This window comes from Nannospalax galili, unplaced genomic scaffold (assembly GCF_000622305.1).
Source record: "Nannospalax galili isolate Female #2095 unplaced genomic scaffold, S.galili_v1.0 scaffold517, whole genome shotgun sequence".
Taxonomy (NCBI): domain Eukaryota; kingdom Metazoa; phylum Chordata; class Mammalia; order Rodentia; family Spalacidae; genus Nannospalax; species Nannospalax galili.
The window spans coordinates 972,171-985,895 of record NW_008340098.1 but is presented as its reverse complement, the minus strand read 5'-3'; the positions used below and the strand labels follow the sequence as shown (position 1 = coordinate 985,895).

Here is a 13,725-nt window from a genome sequence, read left to right as displayed (position 1 = left end):
GAAATGATTGGATGATATCACTGGTTCCTAAAGACCCCAGAGATTTCCAGAATGCCATCTACTGCCTATCTGATTCTTTATGCTGCAAGAGTGGCCAGAGTCAGTCCCTCCACTCCCAATCTTAGCTCAAGGGCTGGCACCACAGGCCCTTACAATAGCCCACAAAGCATTTTGATATTGCAAATCACTGGGTGGCACTGTAAAGAATGGCCCAGCCTCAGAGAACTGCCATCCATGCACAGTCTGGGTTGGCTGGGGCTGAGAAGGCTCTGTCTGCAGCCTCCCTCCTGGCCACCTGGCCTGAAGGTGCTGGCTGAGTTTAGCCTGCCCTGGGCACCGTACTGCCTCTCTAGCTCCAGTGCATAGGCTACTGTGGGAGTTGCCAGTCTGGAGTGCCTCCCCTTCCCTTTCTGGTGGGAGGCTCATATATTCCTGCGGACCTTGGGCTGGAGCAGTGGCCTTGCTCCACTGATAAGCTGGACCTTGGTCACAGCCAGAACTGCTCTCTTTCCAGAAAGTGGTGACTTGGAGGTCCTGTATAGAACTCTATTCTTGGGACTGGCTACAAAGGAAGTCCCTCCAGGGCCTGGGCAGCATGGGGTGAAGTGGGGACAAGAGCTTAATTCTGGATAGTTCTTTGGGAGTCGGGGAGTGCTGGGAAGGGAGCCCAGGTAGGTTCAACAGAGACAGAACTCTAGGTGCTTGAAGTTCTACCAGCCCCACCCCTCGCAGGAAAGGCTAGGGTCATGTGAGACTTGTTCCAGGTCTCATTGTCAGAGAAACCTGGAGGGGACCACTCACACTCAAGGTCTCTTCGGTCACTTGAGATGACCTCATCATCCCATGGGCTCCCTACATTCCTCAGCTCAACTGCCCTAAACTAAATCCTTCCTCACAACTCACAGAGGAGACATGCCCACCTCCAAGCCCACTGAGTAACCCTGTGGGTACAAGAAGGGGACAGCAGGAAAATGAGTGCTCAGGACTCGGAGCCACTGAGCTGAGAGGAGGAGGAGGGCCATACCTGAGTTGTAAATCTGTTCTCTTTGGCCTGCTCTGGAAAAGGACCAAGGATAAGAGGGACCCCTGTTCCAGAGCCCTAGGCTTTCTCTGACTCTTGCAGTGGAAGATCCATGAATGACTCAGAGCCATGCTGAAGAAGTGTCAATCTCAGCCCAATTTGTTCCCTGTTGAGGAGGCCTCCTCTGTGTTCCCCCCTTCCCTAGGGTTGTTTGAGAGCAGGCTGACAGAAATATCCACGAAGGATGAGACACAGACTACCTCCAGGCCCCTCTGAGGCCACTCAAGGCCCCTTCTCCTTTGAGGGGAGGTTGAACATGACTGTCTCCACCCACCAACTCCTGTCTACTCTGCCCCCTAGCTCATCCCAGGAGCATCAGCTTAGAACTAGCAAAGGTCCCTCCTTAGCCACCCTTCAGTGTTTCTGAGATACCAAGGAAATCCAGAAAGCAAACTCCTGTGACTGGTGGGCGGCTCAGCCTCCCAGGGACAGAATGCTGGTCCTAACAAGCTCTCTTTTCTTCTTCCCCTTGGTGCCCCCTCCTCCCTACACACCAGCTGCAGCCTCCCGTCACCCAGGAGTCTTAAAACACGAGCCTCACCTGGTCTGTTGGTTCATACCTATAATCCCAGGTACTTGGGAGGTTAAGGAAGGAGGATCTTGAATTCAAAGCTTGACTGGGCTACAGAGCCAGTTCAAGTCCCTCCTGCGCAATTTATTGAGACTGTCTAAAAATAAAAAGCATAAACAGGGCTGATGATAGAGCTCAGAGGTAGAATGATTCATCTAGCATCCTAGGTTCAGTCCATAATATGGCAAAACCCAAATCAAAGCAGCATTAACAAAATGTGAATGAACTCCCAGGACAGAGGCCTAATGCCATGGCTTTGGTTCCAAGAAACAGAACAACCTTCCTACATAGCACAACACAGCCGCAGAACCTGTCTCCTCTTACTTCCTCACAGGGGAGCAGGTGGATTGCTCAAGTCACCCCAAATAAGGCCCTCTCTTCATCAGTGGTGCCTCTTAAGAAGTGCTGCTTAGGGACCCCATGTTCAGAGGGATGTTATTGACAGATGCATGTCTAAGAAAACCTCCCTATAACATAGTCCCTTTGACTGTCATAAGCCAACATATACCTCTTTGAAGTCCCTACATCTGTGTAAACCACCTGCCATGGCCTGGGGTTAAGAGTATTTGTATTCTTGGGAGCACTCTGATTAAGGTTGAAGGTCCAGTTCGATTCTGGCCTTACATTTACTCACTGGAGCACAGGAGGTATCTTTCTCATCTCAAGTCCAGGTTCTCTGCTTGTAAAGTAGAAATAATGATGCCCATTCCTTGGGTTGATGTGAGACTTGGAAGAGATACTGTGTGACTCAGTGCTGTGTATGCAGAACACAGTCCTGTCTGCCACTTGCCAGCTGCAGTGACTTTGGGTACATTCCCTGACACACACAACCTCCCCTCCCTACCTCAAGATCCTCATCTGTAAAATGAAAATTAGATAGTGCCTCCTGTGAGACAGCTGTGAGTAATGAATGAGGTAGCACAAAAAAGAACCCAGTTCAGGATAACAACCCAAGACACAACAGCCTTGTATATGATGGTGGAAACTGAGTCAGGCTCTGTGGAGGAAAGGCTGCTTTGGTGGGGGGAATATAAGATGTGAGTGGAACAGCCTAGGGAAGAACCATCTGTTGCACTGCTAGTGGGCTGACTCCTGCCTGAGACTCCTGGTCCCTTGCTGCTACACCCCACAGGCCCAAGAGGGGCCCACTGAAAGGGTAGGAAGACTAGGCTCTGTTCTGAAGGAGGGGGCTGCCCCTGTATGGGAGCCTCACTCCCCTTCTCTGCAGGTTGTCCCAGGGGCCTGACAGTTCAGATCTCTGGAGAAAGCCCCCTACATGATCCTGTGACCTTCGAGCTAGAATGTGGCTCTCCAAATGTGTCTGAAAGGGCCATTTCAGAGTTGGAGCCACGATGAAGAAAGGCTCTGAACATTACTGAAAAGTGACAATGAGTCCATGTAGGCTGCAGAGCCTGTAGCAGGGGTGGGGTGTGTGTGTGTGCTTGGGATCCAGAAATTTGGACTTGGAGGAAGGCATGCATGTGGAAGAGGAAGGGAGTCTCACAGCAGGTACCTGGGCCCTGTAGAAAATATCCACACTGTTTAGGGTAACACTAGGTTCTGTGGTTCAGTGCAATTCCAAAGGGCTCCTGTAAGCCTCAATGAAGCTGGGTGGGGTCTGACCTCCAGAGTGGAATTTTGGTCTAGAAAAGGGAATGTGTAGCAGGAGGGGGCATAAGTGTTACCCAGGGGCTGGCTGGGAGCTGTTGGGTAACCAGTGTGAAGGGGAAATTAGATGATCAGGATTTGGGAAACCATCATCCACTGTTAGCTGGGGCCTAGGAGTGTCCGCTGGTCAGGATGCAGGCAGGAGACACAGGTTGGCCACCTCTCAACTCCATTGCTTGCCAAGTCAAGCTGACCCACCAAAGTCCAGAAACCTGTAAACTCTGTTCCTGGCCACTTGGCCTTGAGTATGCTCATGTCCCCAAGCCTGTCTCACACTATTCCCTATTCCCTGAAATTCACACTGCCAGTCTTTACCCTCTGAGGCTCCCATTCACCATTTAAGGTCCTGCCATTCCAGAAGAACTTTTTTGGGCCCAGCAGGGGGGCTTTGTTTGGATTAAGCCTGGGTGCCATTTGACTTAGGCTTCTCAGGTTTCCACTAGATCCCAGCTCCTTAGGGGGGAAGGATCAAGGTCTTAGCTATCTGATCTTTCTGTACCTCATGTAGGTAGACATACAGACAGCTTCAGGAGACTTCAGTGGTTTGTGGTAAATGAAAGGAGAAAGGGGGGACATCCAGTTCTATTTGGAAGGGGTCCCTAGGTCCACTCTGGATACCCCAAACTGCCGTCAGAAGACCAAGAAGTCAAGGCATCTTTGGGTTGGGGAGAAGCTTAAAAGCTGGTCATTGTACCCACTGGTCCAATACATGCACAATGTTTTGGTCCTATGGCCAAAGCACCTAGTTCTTCAAATGCCAATCTAGGGATTGCTAGCCCTATGGTGTCTGTATTTACCAGACTGCCCTTCTACCCTGCAAGCCTCTTGTAATACAACTCTTCATTTGTATCTTCTATTGGCTCTGCTTCTCAGGTTAAAAACTGGCTGGTGGCAGGGGCTGAGGGGGGTTCCTGCCACGTGCTCAGCCAGGGCCTGCTTGTCTACCTCCTGTGATGGGGAGCTCACCACCTCTTCAGGCAGCACAAGCCATCTTTGGGAAATTTCCACTTTAATTTTGAAGTCCTGATTTATATTGGTCATATTTGTCTTTCTGTGGACTCTCCCTGCTGGTGCTGATTCAATCCCATGGATTCACTCAGAACAAGATTGGTCCCTTTACCTTATCATCATCCAGCAGAAATATAAGGGCATACTTCAGCTCTCCATGCCTTTCCCAATGTCCCTCACTTGGCACATTGCTCTTCTCCTCTGACTGCTCCCCAGGTTGTCAATGTCCCTATTAAAGTTTGTAAACAGGTGGCCTGCTGGACTCAGAAGAAAAGAAGCCTGGTGCTGCCACCTGTTTTCCACACCATATCCTGTAGCGGGCTGTGTGTTAGGCACATGGGACTATGGCTGTGGGACTATGGGCTGTGACCTCTGGGGACCTTTCCTGCCTGGACCCAGCCCATGGGAGGCAGGGGCACCTTCTTGAATTAGAAAACAATCAGTAGCTGCTGCTTCTAAAGAGGGTTGGAGCTGTACTGTCTTCAGGGATGCTGGGGAGTGCTGTAGACTCCCAAATTCATATGTCAAACCCAGTCCCCAGTGTGTTGGTGTTAGGAGGGTGAAGGTGTTGGGCCATGAGGGCAGAGCCCTGCTCAATGGGATTTGTGCCCTTGTAAGAGGAGATAGACCTGTCTCTTTCCCTCTTTCTCTGCCATTGGAGAACACAGTAAGAAGGTAGAGCCAGGGCTGTAATTTCAGCTACTCTGAGGCAGGAGGATTATAAGCCTAAAATTTGCCTGGGCTGTAGAGAAAATTCATGGTTTGTCTGGGTAATTCAGTTATCATGTCGCAAAGTAAAAAATAAAAAGGGGGATGGATATGTAGCTTTATGGTAGAGCATTCACCTAGCATGTGTGAGGCCCTAGGTTCAATCCCCAAGACAGGGGTAAAAATGACCACCTGAAAACCAGGAAGCAGAAAGCAGACCCTTCCTTACCAGACACCCAGTCTTTGGACACCTGATCTGGGATTTCTCAGATGCCACAATTGTGAGAAATAACTGAGTGTTGTTTAAGCCACCCAGCAACAGTCTGTGGTCATTTGTTTTAACAGTCATGCACAGACCAAGACAGGAAGGGGCTAGGAGGGAGCAGCCAGTTTCCCATTGATGCTTAGTCTTTGGGGCACCAGTTCTCCATTGATTTCAGGAGTTCCCCTGGCAGAACACAGGCATGTGCATGAGTGTGCACGTGTGCGTGTGTGTGCATGTGTGTACATGGTGCATATGCCTGAGTGTGCATGTGTGGTGTGTGTGCATGTGCACATAGCTGCACATGCATGTGGATGTGAGTGCATTGTGTGCACATGTACATGAGTGTGCACATGTGCATGTGTGTATACATGTGCATGTGCCTGTGTGTGCAAGGTAGGGCAAGCATGACAGCTAAGAGCTACCAGTCTCCTGCTTGCTTCTGTCCTCATAAGGTAGCCCTTCCTTGTTTCTCTGTCCTCTTCCTCACACTCCCCACTTCCCCTCCTCCCACAACAACACTGCTACTGCATATGGTGTCCAGCCTCCATAGCTGGCCCCAGTGGAGAGAGACTCAGCTTCTCTGAGCCACAGGAAAGGATGTTCAGCTCTTAGGTCTAACGCCTAAGGGATTTTTTTCAGTTCAAAGTGTTCCTTTTATTCGAACCACAGTGTTCACTGTGTGGCTGTTCACAGAAGCCAGGCATTCAGGTCAGATCCTCACTTCTCCAGGTGTGGGCACCACCAAGAGCATGAGAAATACAAGCCTGTGACCCTTCAGGTCTTCAGTAGGCTGTTCAACCACTATTGTCCCTAGTCCCCCTGTCACCTTTTCTGCAGGACAACTTGGGGGTACACAGCTTTTATTGTGTCTTTATTCTTTTTTGTGCTGGGTATCAAATCCAGGGTCTTATACATGCAAGGCAAGTGCTCTACCACTGAACTATATCCCTGGACCCTTTTTTAAAAATGCCACATTGGCTACAGGAGAGGAAGGTAGAAATCCGGCCCCCATTGTCAGTGTGGGGGTTGTCCCTGGAGTGGACCTTCCTCTTTTGGCCTGTGAGTTTCTTACTTAACAATCTTCCAACCCCCTACCCCAAGCTTGATTCATTCCCACTTGTGCCTCTTCAACACAAAATGCCATTTGGAAAGGAGGAGATCTGACCTTACTATGGGATTCTGATGACCTCACTTCGTGATTTCATAAATGTGTCATATTCAAAACCTTGAGATTGAAGGAGATCACCCCATGTCTGAATATATTTTTAGAATATTTGTATTACTTACAATTAATTGAATTTAAAAAATGTGAGCCACAGATCTCTGGCATTGATGTCCCTTGGGGCTTGTTATAAATGTAGACTCTTAGGCTCTGCTTCAGAGCTACTGATTCAGAATCTGTATTTAAACCAGAGCAGCCAGGGCCCTCCCTGCATGTGAGAAACACTGAGTTGGGGAAGCCACTGGCTGAGCCACCTTCCAGTTCCCAGGTCCCTCGGTGGAGCCCCACTCCATACAAATGGGAAGCCAGACACTCACCAACTCACCAAGGAGATATTTGTTCTTTCAGGAGCCAGAGAGAGAGGGAGGCAGGGAGATAGGGAGAGAGAGAAACAGAGGGAGGGAGAGAGAACCAACCAGTTCTAGGCATCAAGACCAGGTTCCTGCCTCCCATTCCTGGCATCCATGTGCCCTCGCTAAGAGGCCTTGTGGTGTCACTGGAGGAAACAGGATGAGTACAGGAATGGTAAGAAACTTCCTCTTGTGAAGAGTGAGGGTGGAAGGCCAGCCCAGGCCTGGCAAGGCTCCTAGAAGGCCCAGTCACAGACAGGCCACCAGACCAGGAGGAGTTGTCTGTTCTCAGCCACAGCTCAGCCATGAGCAAGTGAAGACATGACTTATGGCAGTTGCCAGGACCTCCGCAGCTCCAGGTGAGGGGCAGGTCCTGGGAGCCCCCTGGCAGCTTCCCAAACATGGGGATCTTCTGAACAAAAGGAAAGTGAGCATGGCCTGGGAGGTGGCGGTGGCAGTTTGGTGCTTGACTGTTCTCTGCACTGCCATGACAAACATTTGTCATGTGGTTCTCTGAGGACCAGGGGCTATCAGAAGGGTCAGGGAACAGAGCTTCAAGCCCAGTTCTGATGCTAACTGCAAGTGTGACCTTTCAGCAAGCCTCTTCTTGGGTCCTGTGAGCACAGAGAGGACTGAGCTAATTTCTCCTTGGACTAAATGCTCGGTGTATAGTCCCACTGTCTTGCATTGACCCCAACGCCATCATATGGAAGCTCACATTGAGCACTGGGAGCCACAGAGACTCATGGGAAGAATGACTCCTAGTAAAGACACCCCTACATGTACAGGCCTGGGGTAAGTCCTAAGGCTGACATTTTTATCTTCAGAGTCTTGGGCAAATTTCCAATCTCTCTGAGCCAGACAATATGAGAACACTGGTGGTAAGAAGTGCCTAGGTAGCACCTGGCCTGTCACAGACATGTCAGTTTCCTGAGCCCAGGGCCAGGATGGAGGGTTGAATCCCTGCAGAGGTTTTTGGAGACTGTTGACAGTGGTCTGGTAGAGTTTGCTTTCTCCCCTGGTTCCTGGCTAGCCATAGAGAAATAATTTTTATTTTTAAAAAAAGTATTACAAAATCAACTCATGCCAGCTGTTTACTGTGGTGATCGGCACTACATTCATCTGTGCTTGTTTATGTTTTTCTTTGAAAACACTTATTGTGTTTGTCCTGTTCCCACTGTGGCCAGTCCTGTGTCTGCTATTTCTGTCCTATTCTCGCCCCCACACCCTCCCCACACCTCCAGTCCCCCACTGGAATGTGAGGGATATGGTCATGCAAGCAGCCAAATATGCTCACTTTTAGATGAGGAAACAGAGGGTCATAGAAGACCAGTAACTGAGCTACACCGAGCTAGAACTTTTCCTGCCTTGCTCCAACCTAGGGCAACTTCTCCTACCCACTGAGGACTTCACTCTCCCTGGCTAGTTTTCCAAGGGTCTGTCTGCTCAGAAGAGGTGGACCTGTCCCTGAACCTGCATGTCAGGCAGGCTCCAGGCATGGGGGAGGGGATGAGGAACCTAGGAATCAGTAGACTTCTACTGAGTCTGCTTGGAATCGGAAAGATAAGACAAAGGGCAGCTTCCTGGCCCCTAGCCACACTGTCCCTATCTGTTAGGAAGGAGCAGAGGTAACTTCACCATGGTAACCCTGGGGAGACAGAGCAGCTCCCTCCATGGGGGAAATCATACTCCATGAACAATAACATTAATGATAGTAAAAATTACAGATACTATTAAATATCAGCTCTGCTCTACCAGACACTTTCTTTGCATGAGAGTATTATTTCCTGCTGATAATTTTATTCTCATTTTATAACTGACAAAACGATCTGAGAGATTTAATAACTTGTCTGAAGCATACAACCAAAGGCAGGGCAGGGTAGAGGATGGAGAATGGGTTGAGATGAAGCCAGATGTTCTGGTTTCCAAGTCAGGGTGAGGGATCCTCCACCACCCTGTAGAAAAGGCTTGTGGGGTCAAAGCAGAGGGGCTGTTTTGTGGGCAGGAAGCAAAGCAGTGCTGAGAAAGTACAGGGACCATCCTAGGATGCATGTCTTCCTCCTTTCCCCAGGGAGGTAAAGAGTAGGCTCAGAATGTGCACGAGGCCTCAGTGCTGAGAGTGGCAGGGTCTGAGGAGAGCAGGCTGATTCAGTGTTCCACGCTGGCCTCTATGGACTTGGGTCTTATCAAGCACTTGACTTGCTGTGTGACCTTGGGCATATTAGTCACTTGTCTGAGTGGTTAAATGTTCTCTAATAGCTCTTCTTACTTTTTAATTATAGAGTTCTGTGATTTGGGAAATAGCAGGTCACTTCTGGAAAAGATATAAAAGGCACAGGTTTGCCCTTGGGCCACCTGCTTGAATCCAGTCTCAGGGTTCTCATGCTGTGTGGTGAACTATAGCAGGCTGTGCTCAGTTGAGGATGGGCTGGAAGCCAGAAAGCAACAGCACAGTTTTCCTGCCTGGGCTCCATTGGCAGATCAATCACCTGGTCTCCTGTTGCCTTAGAGCCAAAAAGATTCCCTGGGCCGGCTGTGGGAGAACTGGCACCTGTGAGCCCCAGGCAGCCTCAGGACAACCTGGTGCTAGGCACAGATATAGCTCGTATCTGTTGGGTAAGGCACTGAGCTACAGGAGAACAGCAGGTTGGAACAGGCTCCTTTCTTTTGGGATGCTTGGCTATGGAAGAGCCAGCTTGGATGTCTTGGTGTCTTGAGACCAAGGGGTCTGGGCTGCGTTTGAAGTGAAGAAAGAACTGACAGAAAAATCTAGAATACAGTAGTCAGAAGGGCCTACTGAGTCTGCTCAGGTGCTTTATTTTCAAGCCTTGAGACCATTGGTGAGTGACTTAGAGCCTTCTATTCCTCAGCTGAAAAGTGGGGGCAATAAAGTCCATGTTGAAGGACTGGTCAGAATTAAATGAGGGAATACAAATAAAGTGTGGGCATAGAACCTGTGAGAGTGCGGATAACAAACAAAATCTGTCATTGCTATTGTGGCTACTGCTGCTGTTACAGGCTGGGGCTCAGTGGTAAAGCTCTTGCCTGGCATGCAGAGGCCCTGAGTTCTATTCTAGCACTGCAAAATAAGGAAATAGAAGTACACAAGTAGTAAAAGGTAAAGAGGCACCAGGGGCCCTGGGAGTCAGGTTTTGTCTCCCCTCTGTGTGACTCTTGTCACCCCATCTGGTTCCTTCTCTGTAGGAGGAGGTGGTGGTACTAGCTGATCCCCAGGCCCCTTCCTGCTCTGACAGCCTTGGGCTATGAATAGAGGGGGCTGGGGCTTGGAGGAGTGTGATGACTCAACACTAGGGAGGGCGAGGTTTCCCAAGGAAAGAGTTTCCATTTGTGTCTGGTGAACTTGGAGAACAGGGAAAGAAGGGTTCCCTGGCTGGGAGGACAAGGATGAGGGGGTGGGAGTGGAGAGTGTGACTAACCAGGTAAATGACTAAGTCAGACCCTGCTGACCTTCAGCCAATCAGGACTGCTTGTGAATGTCCTTCCAGTTGGCATCACTGGGCACTTGGTAGCTCTGCCAGGCCTAGCTGGGCCTGGGTTTCATAGCATATGGAAGCAAAAGATGAAGCCAAGAGCCAGCAGGGACACAGCCCTGGGTGTAATCAGAAGATCCAGCTTCCGATTCTGACTCTGTTGCTCATTAGCCTGGTGGCTCTGGACAGGGGTTCTCTTCCCTTCCCTAACATGTACCCCCTCCTCCAACTAAAAGAGCTAATTCTTCCTGCCCTGGTAACCTTACTGAATTGTGAAGACTGAGCTCCAACCAAGAGATGACACCATTGTGGTCACTAGGTACCAGCTGAATGGCAGCTCTGTTATCATCCCACTCTGTGGAACTGCCCACAAGAGCTTCCCAAGGAAGCAGGTGGGTGGTACTCCTGAGTTTCAGGTCAGGAATAGTCTACTAACAGTCTAACATAGAGCCTCTTCCTGGCATCCCATCACTGCCCAAGCAGGGTTTTTCTTAGACTGTATCCCAAGGACAGCTAGGTGGCATAGCCACAATGAGAGGTGACAAAAGAGAGGTGAGTGGAATAGCAAGTGGGAACCCCTGAACTGGGGAGATGGTCTTTCTTCTTGCCTAGCTCTGTATAAATAAATAATCACCAGGATGGTGCTCTGCCTCTAGCCCTAGCTTTTAGTATCTCTCTAGGTGAGGACCAAAGGCACTTGGAAAGCGACAGCAGGGATGGAGGGGAAGGATGATGCTTGTCATTTCTGTACACATTAAACCCATCAATAGCATTCCCTGAGCACGCATGGCTGCTGGGCACAGTGCTAGAACTTGGGAGTACAGTGGTGAGATGTATAGGGCTCTACCCACATGGACATTAATTCTACCCTGGCAAAAAAGGCAAAACATGCTCCTTAAAATGTAAATAAGCATTTAAAAGAGCCTGTACTGGGTTGTCTTGCCAGTAAATCCTGCAGTCTTTCAGAGCAGTGGCTTGTGAGGCTTAGGGTGGGGGTGGGGTTTGAACTGAACTTAGAGTGCTAGCTTGGATAAGGTAAACAGAACACTGTGGGAAAGGTGTGTTGGAGATGAGCGTGTAAGCTGTTCTCAGGGAGTGGTTTGGCAGCCATAGAGAGGTGTCATGCAAGTAAGAAGAGATGAAGTCAGACACAGTGGTGGAGCCAGGAACAAAGATCTTTACCTTTTGGGTAAGGAGCAGGGGGCAGAGTCTGTGGGCCATGGGGGATCTCTAGAGAAGAGGCAGCTCCAGATGAGTTTTATGAGTTTGTTGTTTGCTTTTTGTTTTTTTTTTTTTTCTGGCAACATTGTTCAGCGGGTGTGATTTGCTGTGAGGATGAGGCAGGAAGCAAGGAGGTCAGATGAGAGGTTACTGTGGAGCTGGAGACTTGGGGACTGAGAAGGAAAGTCACACTAATCAAGAACTTGGTATGGGAAGAGGGAGAGATGTATAGGGAGCTCAGTCTTATTTTACAGACAGCTAACCTACTGTGAAATCCCCAAGCAGGTGGCAGTGGGGTGCAGGAGGGGAGGGACCCCAGACCAAACCTAGGGCCCTAGGTCTTCCAACCTGTGAGCAGTAGCACCTCAGAACAGAATTCTGCAGTGGACAGACGATGTCCATCTCTGCCTTTTACCCCTTTGACTCCTGTTGACTCCAAGGAAAACACTGCCATCTTGCCATGGGCTTTGCCAAATGGCAGTGAGCCCCTGGGAGTTCAGCCAAGGCAAGGGGGGTGGGGTCAGGGAGAGGAGTGGGGAAGATGGAGGAAGCAGCTCCCGGAGACATCCTACTGGCTTTGGGGGAAGATGGGTTCCCACTCTCAGAGTCCAAGCATGTGAAGGCTAGAAAGAGCCCTTGACATCATTTTGGCCAACCTCTGGTTGTTGGAACATGAGCCCTAGATCCAGGCAGAAGGGACTTGCCCAAGGTCGGTGATGCAGTGGGATCATGATGGAGCTGAGCTGCAATCACAGGGTCTTGGGAGTGGATGAAATGTGTATTCCTGGCTGGACACTTGAGCAGCACAGTGAAGGGCCTGGGTGGGGATGCCTTCCCAGAGCATCTGTTTGTGTACTCTGTGTGTGTGTGTGTGTGTGTGTGTGTGTGTATGTGTGTGTGTGTACACCTGTGTGCCTGTGCCCACGTTCTTAGAGGACCTGGGTGTGCATGTGGCCTTCTACAGGGTGATGTGCCCTGGTTTTAGAAAAGAAGTCTAGCCATTCCTGGGAGGTGACTGTTGTGCTGGGACACTGGGGAAAGAAGGCTGACAGGGCTGCATCTGGCTTCCAGTCTCTGTTCTGTTGCCCTAAGAGAATTACAGACCCTGGCTGGTGGGGCCCAAAGTCCTGGAGAGGGTCACACACTCACGCCACACCCACACCCACACCCACACACACGGGGACACACACACAGACACACACACACGCACACACCCCTCAAGCCACTCACAGTCGCAGTTAGAGTGGCCCGGTGCGTCTCGGAGTGCCTCGTTCCGGGCATCTACGTGCTTCCCTGAAGCCAGCAGATGTGGACACCCGGGTGCCAAAGCCCATGGCGGGCCAGGGAGGAGTGGCGCACTCCCTGCCGCTCACTCCCGCTTATCTCCAGGGCCTAGCCGGGCCACACCCCTCCTCCAGAGCCTTGGCCAGCCGCTCCTGTCCCTCTCACACACTTGAGTCCCCTGGGGTACCCTCGCGCAGCCGGGCAAGGCCAAGTTAGGGCTGGCGGGACTGGCGATCAGGTCGGGAGCCAGAGACCGACGCCTCCCTGGAGGGAGTCCGGGTCCCGGCAGAGCAGACACCCGGGGCTGAGACTCCGTTGCCGGGAGCGCGCGGGTTTGGCACCGGCCCCTCTGCGCAGGGGCCCCCCCCCCCAGCTGCGGGCGGCTCCCCAGCACCCCGGGTCTCCACCCCCGTCCCCTCTGGCGCGGTGAGTAGTTACCGATGGTGGTGATGACGGTGATGGCGAAGTAGAAGGAGCCGGCGAAGCGCCACTGCACGCCGGCCTTGTGCGGCTTGAGGCGCAGCACGACGCGCTCCAGCTCCTCATAGCCGCCCTCGCTAAGGTTGTAGCGCGCCCGCAGCTCCAGCTGCCGCAGCTCCAGCCGCTGCCGCTCGATCATCTCCGGCTCCGACTCCAGCGCGTCGAACACCGCGGCGCCCACCAGCAGGTAGGTGAAGGTGCACACGATGAGCGCCAACGTGCGCACATTCTGCCGCTTCATCGTCCCTCCGGGGTCTCTGCCGGCTCCCCGGCGTCTCCGGTCCGCGCCCCGGCCCCGGCCGCCGCTGCTGCTGCCCCGGAGGCGGCCTGGGGCATGGCTGCACTCGCGGATCTCCACGCCGGGCACCAGCTCCAC

At 51.4% G+C, this 13,725-nt stretch overlaps 2 protein-coding genes across 6 annotated transcripts in view; one reads left to right on the top strand and one right to left on the bottom strand.

Moving 5' to 3' along the window:
- Kcnk3 (potassium two pore domain channel subfamily K member 3) overlaps window positions 1–13,719 on the bottom strand; it is a 41,282-nt gene extending 27,563 nt beyond the window's left edge. The window contains exon 1 of the mRNA XM_008835002.3: window positions 13,308–13,719. Coding sequence (XP_008833224.1) covers window positions 13,308–13,590 — 283 coding nt within the window. The 5' untranslated portion in view covers window positions 13,591–13,719. The remainder of the gene's footprint in view (window positions 1–13,307) is intronic.
- Window positions 13,403–13,725, top strand: part of Otof (otoferlin) — a 230,539-nt gene continuing 230,216 nt past the window's right edge. For all 5 annotated transcript variants that reach the window (XM_029564462.1, XM_008835007.2, XM_029564461.1 and 2 more), the window contains exon 1: window positions 13,403–13,536. The gene's annotated coding sequence lies outside the window, so the exon portion shown is untranslated. The remainder of the gene's footprint in view (window positions 13,537–13,725) is intronic.